The 22,484-nt window shown below is 28.8% G+C and overlaps 1 protein-coding gene across 3 annotated transcripts in view; it reads left to right on the top strand.

Annotated features, from left to right (window-relative positions):
- Positions 1-22,484, top strand: part of LOC112595795 (nucleolysin TIAR-like) — a 331,751-nt gene that overhangs the window by 205,307 nt on the left and 103,960 nt on the right. The window contains exon 1 of one of the 3 annotated variants that reach the window (XM_025341137.1): positions 16,826-17,401. The exons of the other annotated variants lie outside the window; for them this stretch is intronic. Coding sequence (XP_025196922.1) covers positions 17,224-17,401 — 178 coding nt within the window. The 5' untranslated portion in view covers positions 16,826-17,223. Of the gene's footprint in view, positions 1-16,825; positions 17,402-22,484 lie in introns of those variants that run through there. 3 annotated transcript variants of the gene reach the window in all.

Here is a 22,484-nt window from a genome sequence, read left to right as displayed (position 1 = left end):
ACACATTCAAATATTGAATATTCGTATACTACACAACCGAATACTTAAATTCACCTATAATATATTGGACTTAAACAAAATCTTAAAAAAAATTATAAACATTTAAACGTTACTACATTATATGTACTAAATAATAATTTCAAACAAATGTTTATATCAATTTCATAATAAGATAATGTACTTTTTACCCACACAGAATATTTCAAATTTTTACAACACATTTACGAAATATTTAATCTTTTTTTATTGTGATGCCAAAAAATAAATTTTATGCTCCACTTATATATTTTATTTTATACATATTAATATTCAAATGTAACCAGAATTTGATCGTGAAAACGATTAGACCACAGAAAATGTAACTATCTTTAGTTATTGTAATTATACAAAAAATAAATTTTTTCTGCAAACTTCAGTAAAATGCAATATAAATCAAAATTATTTCACATTTATTAAACGTCATTATGAAGAAATAATCTTGATATAGAATTTTCTACCATAGTAAATCCCCACAAGCGTTTGTTCTGCGGAAATGTTGACCTACTGCTACACAATTTTCATGATGTATTAACATTAACTAGATTTCGGGTACATAGTGTAGGTACTATAAATACAAAGTAAATATTACCAAATATTTTGATAAAGTTCAAAAGCAATTATCAGTGTATATGTGGTACGTCATAATATGGTTTTTGAAAAATTATAAATGGATTGAGGTTGGATTAAGTTTGATTTTTTTCCAGGAAAATTTATATGAAACCGCTTTTATATTTTAGAGTAGTTTTAATCAGATATCCAAAAATAAGAAAAAATTAAATGACATGACTGAATTTTTTATAATATTTTAACTCAAATTACAATGTATACATATACAACAATAGTATTCTTCTAAACCTAACTAAACGTTTGTAATTATATGTAATATAATAACGAATATTCATAATTTACTACCGTGTTTTTATCGGTTTGGTTCGAATATAGCATCGACATAATTTGTTAATAATAGTTGTATTATATCACGCACGGTGGAAAGATATAGGATCGTAGCGTCATAAAAAAAAAAAAAAAAAGAAAGATTAGGCCCGTTTTTTATGGAGTAATAAAATTGCCTATTGCTCTATTGCCATCAGAACGATGTCTTATATGGCACTTATACGGGGTTAATATTTTTTCGACACTGGATAAAATATATAATATTTGTAGACATATATGACACTTCGACCGTGTACTATGTTATACCCATACGAATGGGTGTAAATAGTATATATCGCACTATCATATTATGGTTCAACTGTTCGAGTTAAGCCGATGCGAAAGACCCACGAAATTTGTATTTAGTGTAATGGCCCATTTCCTAGCTATTCGTCTTATAATTACTGTTTTGTCGTTGACATAACGATAATTAAATTAAAAAAAAAAAAAAAAAAAAAAATAAGAAAATTATCAAACCATGCGTTGCTTTAGACGGACCAAGCAAGTTCATACATTCATATATGTGTGTATGCGCGTTTCAGGGCAATTGTAGGTCAGTTTTACTATGGCATTTAAAGGTAAGTAGGTATATATATAAAGTTTATAAGTCGTCTCATCATCCGGCGCGTTAAAATAGGACAGTCAATTTAATTGCCTGCAATTGCGGTCGAATCAAAAAAGGCACAAGCGGGGAAAAAAATGCAGAACATTTTTCAACTGTATGATATTCTCCCCATCCACCACCCCTAACTATACTGCCGCTTATTCGGTCAATAGAATAAAAATACCTCGTTAGAGCAAATGAGAGTAGACGTGTTTTTTTCGCATCGAAAAATCACACTAAAAAAGAATGATGATTCATTTTTATATTAGGCGCGTATACTATATATTTATATATAAATACGTATTTTTCTTCTTTCCTGCTCATCATTTTTTTATTATTATTATTACTATTTTTTTTTTTTTTTTTTGTGTTGCTGTGTCTACTGCTTTTACACCCTATGGTACAAATAGCGTCGTTCACAATGTCGAGTGTAAGACATATTTCTAAAGCCCGAAAAGCCACAAAGATGAGATGATTATTTTGTTTTTACCTTCAAATCTGTATTTGTTAGTTTAGTATTTTTATTTTTTATTATTATATTATTTACTCTGCCAAAGCGTTGAGAAAAACACGTTGTCACGTCGGTTTTAATTTTTTTCTTATGCTGTTTTAATTAATTTGATGATTTACAATTTCCGTCAGTATATAAATGCATATATGTTTTAATTAAGAAGAATCATTCAATTACCAACAAGTCTCTAGAATATATTTCCTAGAAAAGCAACTGAACGGCATAGATGAATCATTTCTGTACGGAATTGAAAATTAATTAAATGTATCGTGATATTTTCAAAATATCTATGATATATTATACACAATTATTTGTATAATTTCGTACATACAGTTTATAGTAAGCTAATATTTTAACAATGACACAATATAATATAGTAAAGTATTTTCCAACATTTTTGTTGTAGCGACCCATAAATTAAATTTACTACTTGTTGGTTACGTGATCCACCCCCACAAACACTAAAAAAAAGAAATGTATTGTATTGTAGTGAACTGCGTGATAGAACTGGTTGACTGGTACCAACGGAAGTGGTTTTACAAACAAAATATTTATTCATTAGAAAAATTAAAACTTAATATACATTATAAACAATTTGAATATTTAAAAATTAGTGTTTAATCATAAACTAAAACTTTTCATTTGTACCTATTCTCGTAATCTCTTTGTACTGTTTATTTCTCAACTGTATTGAAAATTGACCGATACCATATCGACAGCCATTAGAAATAATATACCAATAAGATAAAACTATAATACAAACGATATCTACAATACTAGTGAGACCTCACATTATTATTATACGTAGTGGTATCAAATAAAATATAAGTTAGGCATTTATAAATTTACAGTTAAAATTATTGTCATGTATATTTTAACTATAGGTCACAACTAGCAACTAATAAAATATATTTTGCGAACTAAGATTGGGTCACGACCCATAGATTAGGAAACACTGATATAGTATATGGTAAAATATAGCTACATTGATGAAAGTGCTTAGCTAAAATAATAATAATATGTAGTTAGGTGCTTATAACAGCATTATTTAGTTGTTTAAAAATATTATTTAGCTACTAAATTGTATATAATATCTATAGAATTTTGGTTGTAAAAACACAAGTAACTATTGTAACTATTATAACCTAACTTTGAGTATTTATTAAAGAAAAAAAAATCTATTGCATCCTTGTCGTCGAGTCCCTTTAGTTCAAAAAATTGTCCCAAATGGCCGCTGTAATGAAACTGTTTGAGAGGATATAATAACATAATATTTATATTTTTGTATGTTTAGCTACAATGAGTCGTTAACGAGCAAGAAAATTAGTTTCAGAGAGATCGTGATATTTTAAGAAAAAAACAAATGAAAATTCGTTCACCTGCGCTCGCTTTCTCTTTCCACGGTTTTTCGTCCATCGTCGCTGCTTATTTAATCATTTGCGCGTTAATTAGGCTCCTTATTATTTCGAGTTATATAATGTATACGTACAACTACTCTCTGGACACTATACTTCCGTTTGCCTTTACTCCGCCATCCACCATAGTCGTTGTATTCGTAAATATTTGTTTTTTTCTCCTCTTTTATTTTAATTACACATTATATTATTATAGCTCTACAAACATAATAGCACGTAAATTTGCGCCTTTGCTTCTCCATTTACGTAGAGTATCGTCCCCTGCACCATAAATACTAAAATATCCCTCTAGGCGGCGCCACTTCTGTTTACAGCTAAACGGATCCAGACTTATAATTAAATGCGAAAACTAGCTGGGTTTTCTTTTCTTTCCGCCGTCTGGGTGTTCCGGTGATTAAGAGTAGAATGCCGGAAGCCCCAACGTCGTCAGTGGCTTTGCCACCACGATCGTTATCATCATGACCGTCACCAAAACGTGTAAATAACGTACTCGAGGACCATCAGAAATTACCCACTTATCATATGAAAATATTTGCCAACGAGAGTAATGATAATGATAATAATAATAATAATAATAATAATAATAATAATAATAATATGAATGTCAAAATATCAGCCATCGAACTACCATCTGATGAATAAAACGATTAATAGTCATAAAATATATAACTGTTTTATTCTCCGTTCATTTTTTCTTTTTCAATATTATTATTTATAATTAACACGCAATTCCAAATGTAAAAGATATTATAACATATCATTGTGCTTTTAATTCATGTATTTTTGTGCATTATAATTGTATAACTATCAATATAATCGGACCATAAAAACATAATATCTTACAGAGTGTCGCATCATTTGTATAGGTATAAAATACATTGATTTCGATAGGTTGTAAATTGAAAATTATCGTATTTGTTTGGAATGCCTACGACTTAATAAAAGCTCAACAAACCGAGCAAACATCTTGGGAGATTGTTTAAATGCGATATTTTAATAATAATATTCATAAACACAATCATAAAATTATTATTTTATTTTATTGCAGTAAAATCGATTTTTTTTTTTTTTAAAACATCAAAATAAAATGTTCCCACATCGACAAATATTAGTATGCAATTTGCATTGACCTAATTTATATAGCTTCACATGGGATTGTACTTCATAAAATAGGGTTTACATGTATAAATCGCACCATTTTATACAAAATAATTTTATGCTATGCAAATACCGGTTTTAATATTAAAACCGAAAATTATTTCATGTCAAATCCATTAGAATTTGGTAGTCTGATACATTATGTTAAAGTAGCAAATTATTATAATAGTAATATGCTCTATTTGTAGTTAGTAAACTGAACATACGTATAATTCTGTTGTATTTTAATATTAACCATAAATATATACATAGTTTTGTGTAACTACAGAATGAATATATCTAGAGTTTTGATATTTAAATGATAAAGTATACAAACATTTACAAAACTATATCTAAAACATAAACGGACCATTATATCCAAGTAACTGATATTATATATATACTCACCCGGTTTACTAACATTTTTAATATAAAATAATCATAAAATATTAAACATGTAAGATTAAGAGAATATATAAAAGGAAATTAAGAGCAAGATAGTTTAAATAGATATGTATAGGGTAACACTAAAAAGGAAACGAAGGATTCATTAAGAATTATGTTCCTGGTATAACATTTTTAATTAATAAGTAAATGGAAAATAGTTATATTGTTGTAATATGCAATTCCTCTGGGAAAAAGAGCTGCCATTACGATTAATTTTGTTCATGGGCAGCTTTTAATCCGGCCCTGTTCGAACACTCAGTATTATAAAATATAATAATATGAAAAGATTGCCCTCAGTTATATAAAATTATTTTTATCTTACATAGTTTTTTGGTGACTTTTGATTACAAAATTTAATGTTATTAAACTTCATATTGGTATTATAATTGTTATGATAGTAATCTATAAAAATTATAATTTAAATACGTTAGTTGTAAAAATATTTACCTAGAATAGCAATGTTTTTTTTATTATTAATATTTTATCCTTAAGGCTAGTTCAAACTGTTTCAATATTAACTTGATTATTTTTATAAACAAATTTTGACCGAAAAAAAAAATTCACCAAGTATCTTGTCAAGTAAAAATATGATCTAAAATATAATATTAGTCCAAGTAATCCCTTCGCCGTGCTAATACGCGATCATATTCCCTTGCGAAAACAAAATTCATTACAGAGTTCGGAAAGTTGCATGAAAAATTGGTTATCATTTTATTTATTACTGTTTATTTCGGAAACACAATCTCTCTAGCAAAATTGAGTAATATGTTTATAAACAAGATGTTACGCGCGCCTAATAGATGGCCCAAATTTTACTAAGAAAATAAATATGTATATAAAAAAAATAAATAAATGCTGTGGTGACTGCATTACAACTTTAAAAAATACAATCAAATAGTATAATTATTTTTAAAAAGTAAATTGTTTATTGTATATAATTGCGATATAATCTTATACGTAATTTAGATGAAATTTTACAACAAAAAATTATGATATCATTATGATATATATTGATATGATTTTTTTTTAATGCAGATCACTTTTAACTGCAGCAGCCTATAATGTTCATAATAATCACATACAATTTTCTACGTTTCATTATTTTTTTGGTGCGTATGTTAATTTTGGATGTAATTGTATGCATTCTTAACATTCAATAGATCACGTGGGTAAATAGTTTCTAATAATAAATGTAGATGTCATCACAAATGTTCCTAGATAACGCATTTTCTTAATATTTTAGATATTTAGCTGTTATTAACATATTTACCTAACTTCATTAAAGTATCAGCAGATAATTTTTCTGCATCAGTGGGCCCAAACGATTGAAAGGTCTACTCATTTCAACCTAGTTACACTTTTAAATGTGCTTCACGCGACTACGTGAATTTTAAATTTTAAATTATCGATACAATTTTCATTTTATGACAGAAATAATAATCAAAAGTATACGTGAATCGCACATAATTTATACCACCACGCTGCCACAAACAAACGTCAAAAAACAAATAAATACTTAAAGAAAAAATATATATACGGTATTGTTATTAGTCATACAAATATTTTTTCGTTTGACTAAGATAATGATGTTCGTACGTTATTTATTTTTATTTTAAAACAAGCCGGGGACCATATATAGATAACTTTAAATAATAATTATATAAATATATGCAATGATCAAATACAATTTTAAACAAACATACATAAAATGCACATTAATTAAACAAAAATGACGATTTTTAGTTGGAAATTTTTTAGATTGATCGTTTACGGTAGGTAATGGTAGTGGTGCAGTTTTTAATGCATAAATGATAGAGAGATCTGAAATGGGAATAAGGGGTTCTGAAATTTAATATTGACGTTACTTTATAATTGTATAATTTTTCGTAACGTCATCTGAGAGCGTCATTTACTATACAAGTTTTTTTCTCATTCGCGATATTCACCTTAACGCGTATTTTTTCGGATATTGTAGTTATTAATATAATATTAAAATAACAACGTCACCTAGGAAATAGGTACGTTTTTCAGCGAGCATGATTACTGTGGCTGTCGTGCAAGTTATAATTTCGTCATAATGGCGTAAACGTGTAACCACGACCGCCTATATTGTTATAATACATTATAATATATTATTATAAACATGCGGTAGGTAGGTAAATGAAGACGACTGGCGGTGTCTAACCTCCGCCGGCTCGACACTCATCCCTATCCACAAACCGTACGTCGTGTAAACAGTACGACTCGACGTGTTGTATTACGTATAAGTAACAACGTCGCCGCTGCCACGTGTTATAAAGTCCAACATAAGATGTCAACCTATCTCGTATGCCCAGCCCGGCCCGATGTAGTGCACTTGTGTGTACACTATCATATATTATTATCATCACCGTGACACAATAATATCATATTATATTTATCATACACGTATTATGTTTTACTGTGTTTAATTGTTCAAGTATGATTTACATGACTTCTTGCGCCAGATAGTAGAAAAATATACTAAATATCTAATAATCATTAGTGATGGAAAACAGTAGCACTAAATGCGAGTTATCTCACGCCTTAAAAATATTTTCATTAGATAGGTATTCCTATTAAAGGTATATTTTAATATTCAACTATGATGTTATTATTGTCGTGGCACATATCGATCACTATAATATAACTGTATTGTAGTTAGTTATGAATAAATCTAGTAACGAATTTGTACCTCATAATTTCATTGAATGTATAATATAGTGTCGAAATCGACTGATATACTCACCAAGAACCAAATCACATAAAACAAAAATATTCATATCGCTAATGGATAAAAGCATTTGGAAGCATTTGGATGCACGTCTTTAATTTGTAGATAATAACCATAAATCTAGTGAAGGTACACGCTTTAAATTTATTCACAATTTTTACCCGAAATACGACAACTAGGGAATCTGTATACTCGCATACTTAGTATCCAATAATATATATTAATGTAACTGAAAAAACATAAATATATTATATTATTATTGTCGTCACTAAGTATACGTCGTACGGTAATAACAATATAATAAATTGTTACGGCAGTGGTTGGCCTAGAACATTACGTTACGTTATATTCGTTTGATCGAGACTTACAACTACATGATGTAATATTTATATAAATGACATATGGGCGAACAGCTGATATCTATGCGCTGCAGGACGGCCGTGGTTTGTTAAGCGACGAATCAAAATTATTACGGTGGCAGCCATCGTCTTCGTCAATAAAAACTTATACCTTCAGAGTAAAAATAATCTTTATTGTAATACTCGATTTACCCACTAGTGCAGTATAACGCTTTCTCTGGGTTTAAAACCCAGTCTCGGTGGACTGTTGGTAAAGTAATTCCGACGCGTGCAAAGTTTTACACAAGAATACGCGCTGTCGACTGTCCGGGCTGTCCGGGTGACTTTAAGCCCGACCGCGGTTCTAACTCGAGACGCTTCTTAAGTCGTGTTATTAACCACGTAAAACTTTAGGCACGGGTTATCGAACCCAATGTATTATGCTAAACAGTCCCGCGAAAACCATAGCGACAACCGTGAGATTTCCGAAGGGGACAACAGTTATTGCAGCCGCGCCGCGTCCCCAAACGCGTTTCGCCCTCCTCCTACTCTGATTGTCCTTTTCATTCCCTTTACAAAATATACGACAATGGTATATGATAATTACATTATCGTACCATCTAACCGAAAATGCGTCACCTGTACCCTATATTTTAATACCTAGCGAGCATTTAATAAGAAGAAACGCAAACAACTAATTTTTTTATTCAAAATCATAAATCGTTTATAAGATCTCTGTAAACACAATATCAACATCAGAAAATATTTGAACACATTAACATTATACAATTCTGAACGCTTCTTATTCTAACGTTTAACAGTCACCATTCAATTACTATTCTTTTTTTGTATAATACCATATACATACGATGCGTTCTTATCTTATAATATATTATTGATTATATATAATATAATGTAAAACCACGCATTACGTAGGTCGACTTTTATAACATTTATTATGACAACGATATTTGTACGGAAGAAAAATACAAACGCAAAACCTATATTATTAAAACTTACAATCAACTCGCATGTGTAGTTTAATAATATATTATTCCACTCGTTGATCTCTTATGTGCATATACTTCTACTTTAGATGCAACGGCATAATATTAAATTCGTTTTGATTAAATCAAGTACTATCGTGTTTTCGTCTAAGCAATTGTAACCTAACAGTGATTTTTTTGAATCATCAACGTATATAACTATGGTTTTCCTATAATTTGAGTTTTAAAAATAAGTTTTGTGTCAATTATTTAAACATACACTGGAAACGTTATATAATACATAGCATGTACGTTGATTTTTTTCCAACATATCATTTAGTTTTTCACATCAGCTACCAACTAAACGAATATAATATTTTCTTCGATCTATCGCATTACCATATTATTTGATAACGCTTCTACATACATTGAATAAACTTCGCAGTAGTAAGTTGTTTATCTTCACCGTTAAGTTCGCTCGTTCGTGATGACAAAAAGAAACGTATCATCATTGTCGCACATTGTCACACAATCATCTAATATCCATAACATAAAAGTTTTCAAACGATCAGTCATTTATGAAACTAGTGTACTTAGAAATTCAGCTTCTCCAATTGTCTTGAAAAAAGGTTAACGTTTTAACATATTTCAATAGCTTATATAGCGAACTGGAATTTATTTATTCGTTACGTCATAAACTTAACTCTTACATTACAAATTTGGGCACTCTACCAAACGATTTGGCAATGTCAATAATTATCATTTCATAAAAAACGTCCATTTTTATAGTTTTTAATGCTTTAGAATGATCCCATAAAATACTGAATTATTAAATTTAAATCATTTAGCTTTTTATTCAAAATAATGAAAATTTAAAAACTATGAACGTATTGTAATATAATTATTATGTAGTTAGTCAGAAATACACATATTATTCAACATACAAATTTGTTTATTATTAAAATTTTAAAACAAACAATATAATTTAAATTTATATTTAAAATACAAGATATATTGTATTCAAAGTTGGCGCTAATTATTTATAACATATTAAATCAATATCAAATAAATTTAATTTTTTTATTCATTCAAATTCAGTTGCTTATTTTCTCATTAGTTTCTCTACTATTCCATCTGTATAAATCCGTTGAATACAAAGTTATTATTCATCACTCTGTAATTAAATATTTTATTAATATCAAAATTGTATAAAATATATTTATATGTAAGACCTAATAAACATTATGTAGTTAAGTATACTGTAAAGTAAAGGATAAACAATATCAATCGTAATTTAAGGTATCATTAGATACAAAAGCATCGATGAAACTCTGCTAACTTGGATAAACGTATTTTAGCTACTTATTTATACTATGTCATCGTTAATGACATATCTGTCATTGAGTCGACGAAAGGGTTCGAATACTGTAAATATATACTGTGTTTCGGAAGCTAATATAATAAATTATTCACGTACAGTCATGCGTTATAGATTTTGGAACTATCATAATCGTCACAAACCACGATAGGGTAGCTAACAAATTACCGTTATTGCTTCAAATCCGATCGAAATTATATAACATACAAATATACAATTGTATTACTTATATGCATAATATTAACATACACATATTATAATATAATTATTATAACACTAAAAACAAAAATAAAGTGATGTTTTCGTTAAAAAGCGTTTCCGTTTCAGGATATATTTATGATTTGGTTAAATCTAATATATTATTATAATACAACCCAAATTATGCTATATATTCATATCGTTTGACTTGATACAACTTTTATATACCACACTTACATATAATATAATGTGCAGAATATAACACGGGCGTTTTTTTAACGGACGTTATTTTACCAGTCACACTAGCTAGAAACAACGTCAGTTTTGATTAAATTGAGTGACGATAAGGTTGCGATTTCCAAGTATACTGCTTTGAAAATTATTCACAAAAAAAAAAAATCGAATGCAAATAAAATATTGAGTTTACACCCAATTAATAGAAAAAGATTATTTCATGATCATGTTTACACTCTTTATGGTAGTTGATGAGCTAATAATGTAATTTTTTTAAATAATTTTCATATGTTTAATTGTCTAAAAAATTATTTAATGAAGTTTTTGCCAAAATTAAACATATTATAATATATGTCAAATTACAAATATAAAGTATACGATACCACCTGAAAACTTACTAGTTGTTATTCTAAGGTTATATTAAAAATAAAAATAATAAATGTAGTTGCTAATGATAATTAATCATAATTGTAATATAATATTAGCGTTAATTTACAAATTAATTAATAAAAATAAACATATTATATTATATAACCATCATTAAAAATATAAAGAAAAAAAAATCAATTAAATATTCCAAATATACTAAAATGTATAGTATAAGTCACTTACTTTTGATAATTTTTAAAGCAATATATATATATATATATATATAAATAATTATGATATAGTGTAAAGTATGAAGTGTAAAAGATCGAATATTCCATATTTAAGCTAATATGTTCAATATTTTGAATCAGTTGGATACTTTAATTCTAAAATTAATTTTTTGATTTAAGGTAGTAAGGTTTTTACTATAAGGAAATTTGATGTATAAAATGCCATACCTTAATCAATCATATCCAGAAATGAACTATTAGGTGTTTGAAAATCTAAAATAAACATTCAGTTTATTATGAATGAATATGTTGTTTTTTTTTTTATGCTGGTATGGACTTAATAAACACCCAGTATTAAAAGTATTATTATTAATATTTAATCCAATATAATCGTCAAAATCAAATCCAGATGTATCTTCATTAGATTGCTTGTGTATTTGTATATTAAAAAAGAATAATTATAATTTATAACTTTGACGTTTTATATATTAAATATATAATTATTAATGTTTACATCATTTTAATTGATATGGACTATTTAATTTTTTTGTATACACGAGTAGCAGTATTACAAGTGAACTGTTGTCTCATACACAGGTGTGTTGCACGTATACAGTGAGACGTGGCTTGTGTGCTAGAAAAAGTTTTTCCTTTCTTTATCGGGACAAAATGTCATTGCCTCAGCAGGTGATGATAATATCACCATATATATAATATATGTGTATGTGTGTGTGTGTGTGTGTGTGTATGTAATACATATACGCTGGTATTCTTCGATACGATCGTGGCAGTTGTGTTGGTATAGTCGAGTTTTTTTCTTAAGAAAAATCCCAAAATCAATGCTCTCACCAGTGCAGAAAGACGTGTAGTGGTAAAGTATTTGCTGGTGGTTGCATTAGGAGGGAAGAAGATGATAGTTGTTAGTTTAACTCCATCCGCACTTTCCCATCATCTGTGTATAGCATCGGATCCGTTCGAATGTACAGCTTAAAAATTGCTGATAGGCTATCAGTGATAGCCATCCCACAAAACCAACCAATTCTGTTAGATGTACTCGATTTTTCCTACTACTACTACTACTACTACTGCTACTACTGCTACTTATTGTATACTATATATATATATTAGGATATACTTAACTTGCCTTCACATACTTTTTCTTAGTGGTTTTGGCGTTTTGACAAAATCACACAAGCATGCGTGACTTAAGTCAGAAACGAGTGGATAGAGAGGACAAGACAAACGCGGATAGACAACCAGGCGCACGAAAGAGAACCTACAATCATTGTATAAAAAGATTCATGAGACTATCTCAGTATCCGCTGCTTTCACCCCACCACCTATCGAATGAAAATCAGCCTAAGGGTGTGCGCATAACACCAATAATATCTGTCATCCCTTGTCATGTTTAAATGCATTCATAAATCGTACGAAAAATTACTTATTGTTGCCACTTTCCCCACCTATCCTGCAATCGAACGTACGACGGTTTTAAGAAAAAAAGCACGTTATCGATGTTTCAGTGAGACCCATATAATACATATCGATTGAAAAATGAACACTATATATTCAAACGGCTCATATAACATTTTCGTCGATTTCCAAACGTTATTTTATATTAATATTTGTATGTATAAGATGGTATGTTGTATATTACGTATATATTGGTATTATGTTGAATGGAAATTTACGAAATATAATAATGTATATCCTGTTAATAATAAAGTATATCTTCTTTATTTATTGACCACAAAACCTATGTAGATTATCATAATAACCCACAGTTGACTTTGGTATTAAAACATGTATTTAATGCATAATGTAATATAGATATAGATATACTATATAGATTATATATTATAGATACATATTATATCATAATATGAATGGTATGTCAAGGATCACCAAATGCTTTAAATTACCCTGCTTTTCACTAAATATTTACCAGTTTATTTTAAATAAAATTCATTTGATGATTCCATTGAACGTTCATGCTATGAGCATAGGGATATAAAATCAAATTCACGAGACAAAACGATTGTTAGGGAGTGCAGAATTATCATATTTTAATAAAAACAAAAATTAACAGATTTTATTTGTTCAATATCGGTTAAACGCTGACACAAACTCTAAACAAATATAAAACATATTTTGATTATGAATTGGTAACATTCGAAACGTTTATTACGACAGAATAGTAACTAATTTATACCACAGAGTTTTATTTATCAAATAAACCTCTTTTCCTGACATTTTGTTTTATTCCAAATTTAAATATTGCGTTTTAACGTATGTCATAAAATTCACTACAGTATAGTAAAGTATGTTCGACTTGCCAGTTCTTTAGAACATTAACACATAAACATCAAAAATAGTGATTCGTTTTCTTTTGTAACCTTTGGTGCTCAATGTTTAATGTTACCCGAACACGCCAATTTCATTATTCTTGTATTATCTGATTTACTTATACATGTTTTAAAATTATTCGTTTTTAGAATTTTTTCCATATCATGCTTGCCAAAACCCTAGATGATTGATTTAATGTATACTTATACATATTTTTATATTAATTAACTGACTAATTTTTGCAAATTATTATTTTTAATTAATGTTAGGTTACAATGATTAGCCGATAATATAAACTATTATGTGAACAATTAATTTTTGATTTATTGTTTAATAAATCTGAAGATATAAATATCCAATCAATCTAAATTTTTTTTGTTAATATATATGTATTATGGTCTATCGATATGTTATTATTATAATATTTGTATAGACTTCATACTACACAATTACATAATACGCTCGTAATAAATTTCATAACGCGTGTATGAAAAAATAAATATTTGAAATATTTAAACTTTATGAAAATTAATGAAACACAGTGTTGAATATACATTCTTTACTAGGTCTTTTATAGTTTTTGTAACATGAGTTATAGTTAAGATTCATATTTAAATATTTCATATTAAATCAAAGCCAGACGTACGCCTATTAACTGAATATTAACTTAAAAATTAGGACATAGGTACAATTTTATTATTTTTTATTGTTTTATTCCTGATGTGTACCATTTTTTAATTCATTAAAACTAACACAAATTCCTATAAACTACCTATTTAAATAATTTTAAGTTTTAAAATACTCATAACTCTGAGGTAAAATTAATTCAATTATATATTACATAATAATATATTATCTTATACATAAAAATATAAATATTTTTAGTATTTATGCAATATACAGCTGAAAATTAATTAAAAATTTAAATTCATATTTTAGAAATCTATATAATCCATAATTTGATTGATTATATTTTTATAACATATAATTGTTATTATGAATTATAAAAATTCACATTTAAATTGATTTCCACAGACCATGTATAAACTAAATACAATGAGTGACTTCATTAAATTATTTTTTATTTTGTTTCGTGGAACATATTTTAAGACCAGTGATTTTATTTTATTTTTTTTAAATTATTTTATATAATAATAATAATATAATATAATATTGAAAAATCAATCATAATGAAACGATGGTATTTTTGTAACTTTTATTGGTATTTTACTAATATTTGGACCATTATAAAATTATCAACTATTTACATTATTATATTATTTTGTCATGTATAAAATATAATATATATATATATTTTTTTAATGAACTAACAACCATAATATTATCATACATTGACATCAATTTGATAAAGCTAACACGTACACTACTTGTAAGCTAAGGTATACGCCAGTCACCTTCGCTTACCTTTCCACTACTCTGCTTAGTATTTATCATATTTCAAAAGATAGTAATATGTGTTTTAAGTATTAAGTATTTATATTTGTTTCTCATTTACTTGTCTTAAAGACGATTATGTAAATGTATGTTGCTTTACTCTGCCATCGCCATTTGCCGTTTAAATGTTAATTTTGTTGAGAATACTAATATCAACTTTAGTCAGTATACATAAATTACCCAAAGTAATTACAAACTAAAATAATAATCTACAATTGTGAAAAAAAAACGTGGCTATTTACTAAAAGCCACTGGTATATATATAATTATAGTATTATACAACTATTTTTCAAAATTTAACTTGACCAAAAAAAAAAAAAAAAACAATATTTTACATCATTTTAATTTCATCTGTACTTAGAAGTGACAAATCATAGCTGTGGCTTTTAGTACGTACAAACCGTAGCTACGGTGTATTTAGTTTACGTTGGTGAACATTGCCTGTTATCTTAATATAAAAAAAAAACAAGCTTACTAAATAACGTGCATCGATACTTGATATTGTTATCGTTGTTCAAAATAATAATAATCCTATGCCATATATTTTAACTGCGCGTCGTGTCATCGTGTATAATATCATTAATTATTTTTCAACGACTATTTGCCGTGCGAGTGTTGCAACGTCATTAATATTATATTTCAGTAATAATAATAATAACACACTGAACGATGATAGTTATATTAATCAAACAAACAAATCGTATTACACTGAATCCTTGTTTTATTAATCGGAAACCTAATAGCTTATAATACGAGTAGTCAACCTATTCAAATACACATGATTGAGTGCGTGATAAGACGAATACAATAATTTGTATTTTAATAACATTTTATAGCACTATGTACCTATGTCAAAATAATATTATATTATCAAGAAATTTCATCTTTTTGAGTTTGGTGAAAACCACGCGCGCGTGTGTGTTGGGTGTTTGGAATGGTTGACAGGCATGCGGTAAGGGTTTAAAATAAAGACTACACGTCATTGAGTTTATGACAGCGGCTAAGGGATGTGTATATGTGTAGATAAAGAGAAAGATAGACGAAGGGGGACAGATAAATGGAAAGAGGGAGAGGGAGAGAGAGAGAGAGAAAGGAAGAAATAGAGCGAGTGAGGAAATATGTGAGTAAGCAATAGATAGGCGGAAGGGAAAACAAAAAATAAGTCCGAAATCGTTCGTGTAACCGTTTGAACGAGGTCAAGAACTTCGTCGGGGTGTTAAAAGAAAAAAAAAACGATTCAGAAGCGGTCGAAAAAAAAATGAGGAAAAAAGTCACCCCAATATAATACACGGACGTACGCATTATGAATTGTACACGGTCGTCTTTGGTGGCGAAATAATGGGGTAGAGGGCGCTACGGTCTGTGGTAACGGTGGTGGACTCGCGTATAATCGCCGACTGCCGCGGTGCCGCGCTGCCCCGCCGCTGAAGGGTTGTTGGGCCGCCACCGCCGTAGCGTCAGTCCGAACGCAGTCGTCCCGTCGTCGCGACCTCTGCCGCTCGTCGTCGCCGCCGCCGCAGCAGCAGCCGCCGTCGTCAGCAAAGTTTAATCATCACACCGTGTTGACAATCTTCTACAGAATCGTCACGAATCTAGATCGTTGTTAGCCAACCGAAACCATCGTTCGGTGATCGGACGCTCACGTGTTTCCATACCACCCGTGAACAGGTACGCGAGATTATTCGACGACAAAACATGTCGGCGAAACGGCGGTGAATCGATACACACGAGAGAGCCGAAATTTCGAAAATAAATCAAATCCCGAGTACCCACCGAGTCTCGTCCATTCTTGTCGTTCCGCGAGCGTCGTCGTTCACGCCGAAGATTTCCGAATACCCGTCCGCCGCCGCTATGTTGGCCATGTCTACGTTGATGATGCCAGCGGCAACAGTGACCACCATGACCAACCCGGCGCCCATAGCGATCGCTCAACCTTCCAAATTTGAACCCAAGTACATACTCAGCCACAATCCACCGCCACAGATGACGGCCACCGCAGTGGTGCCCCAGATGACCATCAACAAATCAGGTACGACGGCGTTTTATTAAAATATAATATGGTCGCAACAATAATGTTAACGCGATAAAAATACAAATAATAATAATATTATCATAATAATATCGTTGTGTTATTGGCCGCGTGACAATCTGCAGTTATCACTCGTGATTAGTCATCGAATATTAAGCACGTACGCTATTACGGCTAAAATTTAACATCGTCGAATACAGACGTCAATATTATGAATTTACGTTTTCTACCATCTCGACGATCATTTCGAACGGGCGCCGCCAACGCCACGCGACCGGAACAGCTGCCAGTATCACTGTCTACCGTGGTGGTGGTAGTAGTAATAGTAGTAGTGGTATTATATACTTGCGCGGCGGCGTCGTGTAGCGGGGTACACCGGTCGCTATCGCCGCCACCACCGCTGCCGTCGCCGACGCCGCCGCTTGTTGTTTTCGTAACGGTTTTCCGTCGGGTGTCTCGCCGGCCGGCGAGACAAAAAAATCTTCGTTTAACTACTCTGAAATTCTTAAAACGTATTTTCTGACTTCGCGGTCGTCGCGGTCTAAATTGGACGACATGACACTGCGTATTAAATAAACGACTCTATACTATTAAACTAAAAAAAAAAAAAAAAAAAAAAAAATGGTTACAAAGACGTATGTGGGTTAGGTATTTTAAGGTTCTCTTTGTTATTTTTTATGGCTTTTGTTTGCACTATCAACGAATTTTCGATATATCAGTCGCGTGTGTGTTTATGTTTGATATGTACAATTTATATTAAGTAAGAGATGAGGTAATAATATTTTTTGGCACATAGTAATATTCATAATTGTATGCATATATTTATATACATATTTAGATGTCGAAAAAGATGTTTGAAGATTTTTGGTCCCGCTGCATTTTATTTCCTAGAGCCTAGACCATAATCATAGACATAATATTGAACAAATGCTGTAACCTTTATTATATTCTTATATTCTAATTTTATTCTCAAAGTCCATGTTTATTTTATGAAATAATGTTAAAATGTCAACACCGTGAATTAATAATTGAAATGTACTTTTCTTAGTAGTAAGTGCAATAATTTCTATATTAATCTTTTTACCTTTCTTGTATTTTATTTCTGAATGATTAATTAATTAGTTTACAAAAGTATATTTAAAACTGTAAAACATGGACATTTCTTTAGTTAACTGTTGAAAACTTTAAAATCATTCATAATTTATAATTTATATTATACAACTAGAGTATTATTTTGTAACTATTTATAATACTTATTGTAATTTAATAATTACAATTTAAATATACCGAAGAATATTTACAATTTATAAATTACAAGTTTATAATGTCTGATGTAATAATATAAATGGAAACGATACAGGTATTACATTAGTTGTAAATAAATTTTATATTATTCTATTTTACGTGTAAAATATTTATATTTTATGTTTTTTATATATACTTAAAATCATTAGTAAACTCGTTTTTGATATTTAATTATATATTCAACTGTTTATGATGTCACAACAAAAACAATTACATATAAAAAATCATTTTTAAACTCATTTTATACATATTTATTTTCTTTTGATGTTGATATGAAAATAAAAATTAACTTTTGAACTGTCAAAATACATTAAAATACAAGAAAAAATATACATGGTTTATATTTCAAACTACTGTCTTATAAAATTCATATTGAAAATGAGATATAAATAATGTGTTTATTTTTAAATTTTATTAATTAACCATTTATAATTATTATTTTCACGATAATGGGTGATACTAATTAAGTACTATTTTTAAAAATAAACAAAAATTTAGATGTATAAATTATTATATATTTATTTATATAAATAATATCTGTATAGGTATATCTTATAGATTTGTAATTTATAAAGAGTAGTTTATAAATGATTTTAATATCTTTTGTGAACTACCTTTATGTGATGAAGTTGATTAAGCTAATCGATTGGGTCTTTTATTTATTTTCATGGTTCTCTATTATTATTTTTTCAATGAGAACCAGACAGTGAAATTTTTCTCATCCGGGGACATCCACATTTGTTAAAAGGGAGAGGGTTTAATGGCACTAGATTCCCTCCGGGGTCAAAAAACGGCGAATACAAAAAACTGTGTAGGTACACCTGCCCCTCACGGTATATTGATTTTTGCACCCTCTTTTTCGAGCCGGTTTCGAGATATAGCTCTCATAGTTTAGTCATCTGCACCACGTTTCTGTATGAGATTATGTTTAGTGAAAATAAAAGAAAGAAATTACAATTACAGTTATGTGCTGTAATAACATCGAACAAGCTAATTTTTAATAACTTTAAGCTACAATAATAGGCTACTTTATATGGAAATTAGAAGATACCAGATGGCAATTTCGTAAAAAAAAAAAAAAAAACGTAAGAAAACAATTTTAAAACTAAGTGGCACTACATTTGAAACAAGGGGTAGTTTTTTAGAGCTATTTTAAGTATAATTAGGTTAACAATAAACGTTTCTGTTTATTTTTATGAATTTTTATTACCTGATATAAGTATGAATATCTAAAAAAATAAACATTTCATAAAACTATTTGAATAATTATTAATACTGTTAACTGAATTTCTTTTTTTTTTGTAAAAAAAAAATAATACATAGTCAATTAATTTTAATTTTCTTAAATTGTAATTATTTTATTTAAGTTCTATTAAATTGGTTTATTTTCTTAAATAAGACAGGTCGATACATATTCTTCTATGGTGGTGGATAAACATTTTTTTTTCCTAATAAAGGGTATGTTATTTAATTTTAAATCAACTATGTAAGTGAATATCACAATATTTTAGTACAATAAATTAAATGTTTGCTCTTATTGTTATAACTTATAACTAATTCAGTATTTAGTTGAATTTTTTGATACGAAAAAATTAAAATTTTCATTTGCAATAGGAATATTTTAGAAAATAATAATTCTAATAAACAGCAAACGGCTCGCGTTGCACAGTAATTGCAGCACCATCTGTCTAGTCGTTGGATGGATCGGTGGAGCGTGAATGGAATACATGTCCCTCGGGTGCCAGGTGAGGGCATACATGAACCTATTTGAATATGGGCGCGCGCCATAATGTACTTTAATCGGTGATACGTTTTTTTTTACAGTTTTTGCCATTGAATTTATCCCACTATAGGTAACTTAACTCCAAGTAAGAGTACTGAATATACAATGTATGAGTAAAAACTCTAGTAAAACCAATATTGGTCTTGAATACAAATATTCTTCATCCCAGACGACAAAATAAAATGCATGGACTATTTAAATATACATACATGTGTGTGTGTGTATATATATAAATATTATATTAAATATATATAGAATACGTAAAATTATATATACCTGAAAAATATACTTAACGTTAGTTTAAAAACGGTTTATACATAATTGACTGTACTAATAAAATATGAGGAACACGTACAAAATATTTTTTGATCATGTATATTTCCAAAACAATAGTTATTTATTTTTTTTACAAAATTGACTGTATAGTTAAACAGTTATTTTCCCAATTGAATGTAGATAATATATATGATACATATATGATCATAATAGGTATTTTTTTATAACTCAAGTTTATACGTTACTTATAAGTTATAAGCAAACATAAACGTATACTATAATGCTGTATTTATGAAACAAAGTACAAAATTCTCTGGTAAACGATCGTCATTTACTATTGCAAATTGTACGTACCATCAATCTTAATTTTATAAAAATATTATTATTTCGTAAATAAAAGTTCTTACAGTAAAACATTAGATAAGTAAACATTTATTTCTATCGTGTTTCTGTAAATGTAATTCAACCACATTATGTAATGAATGCTTTAAAATATTGTAAATTCTAATTTTTTTTTTTTTATTATTTAATGTAGATTCCTTCGGGTACTTACCACCGTTTAACAGAGTTTCAGGATAAGACTTGTATTCTCAAAGGAGCCTAGTATAAAACTGGCCAACTAGTCCCTTTATATGTCTGAAGTTTTGTTTCGTAAAAGTTTCGAGACGGGCCAAGGTTTCTCGGACGTTATATTACAGAAACCCAAGTGGCCAAGTCCGTAAGCTGAAGAGTTAGGGGAGAAAAAGCGAAAAATTTTGTTTAACTAATTCACGTTGGGACGTTGTAATAAAACAACTTCTTCCGGCGATGTGACATCTATTATGAGCACTGAATACACAAACTTTTGAAAAATACATTAATAATTTAACCAACAAACTTATTATAATATATTCAATTACGAATTATTTTTTCCTGCCTGTCACGTAAAAGTTTTTTTTTTTTTTTTTTATCAACAAATAAAACAACAAAATTATATAAACTTGTTTTGGCACGATACCTAAAAACTTAAAAACAAAAATAAGGAACATACTGTGATTGGGAGCTTTTACTCACAATATTTGTGGTCCGTTAGCCTGTTTACCACGGGGAAATAATGCTCAAAAGAATCCAACGTACTTAATATAAATGCTAATATAGCTAGATTTTTTATAACAAAAGCGTACATGAGCTTTGTTTTATATCATTTATAACTATTATACCGTTAATTGTTATTATTATTATTATTATTATTTTGGGTAAACACAGTATTATTTTATTAGTATCCATTGCTAGATTACTTTATACTTTGCATACTCAGATTTTATTTCAAATACAAGCTTAAATTTATTATTTAAATATATCTTTAAAATAAACTTTATAGTTTTTTTTTTCTTATAATTGATCACAAATCATTAATAAAAACGTTTATCGGTTGAGATTGTCGTGGTATTTAGTAATTACGTTGAAAAGGTAATAAGAACTCGAACCAGCAGTGCTTGTCGTTAGGTTATTCTAATTATACGAGTATATCTGTCTTATTTAAAAACGATCGTAACATTTAAAACTCTATAAGTATTCAATAAAATAACTTACCTAGGTACATAATATGTTTAACACATAACACGAGTGTGTATTTATAGTTAAGGAACGTATTCAGAATTATATTACATGATAAAAACAATAATTATGATTGAATGTGTTTTTATATTAGATCTTCGTTACCGGAGAATAGTGCCAAAA

This window comes from Melanaphis sacchari, unplaced genomic scaffold, assembly GCF_002803265.2.
Source record: "Melanaphis sacchari strain LSU unplaced genomic scaffold, SCAv2.0 Contig2_pilon_pilon, whole genome shotgun sequence".
Lineage (NCBI taxonomy): Eukaryota > Metazoa > Arthropoda > Insecta > Hemiptera > Aphididae > Melanaphis > Melanaphis sacchari.
The sequence above is the reverse complement of the archived record's forward strand: the minus strand, read 5'-3'. Positions and strand labels throughout refer to the sequence as shown.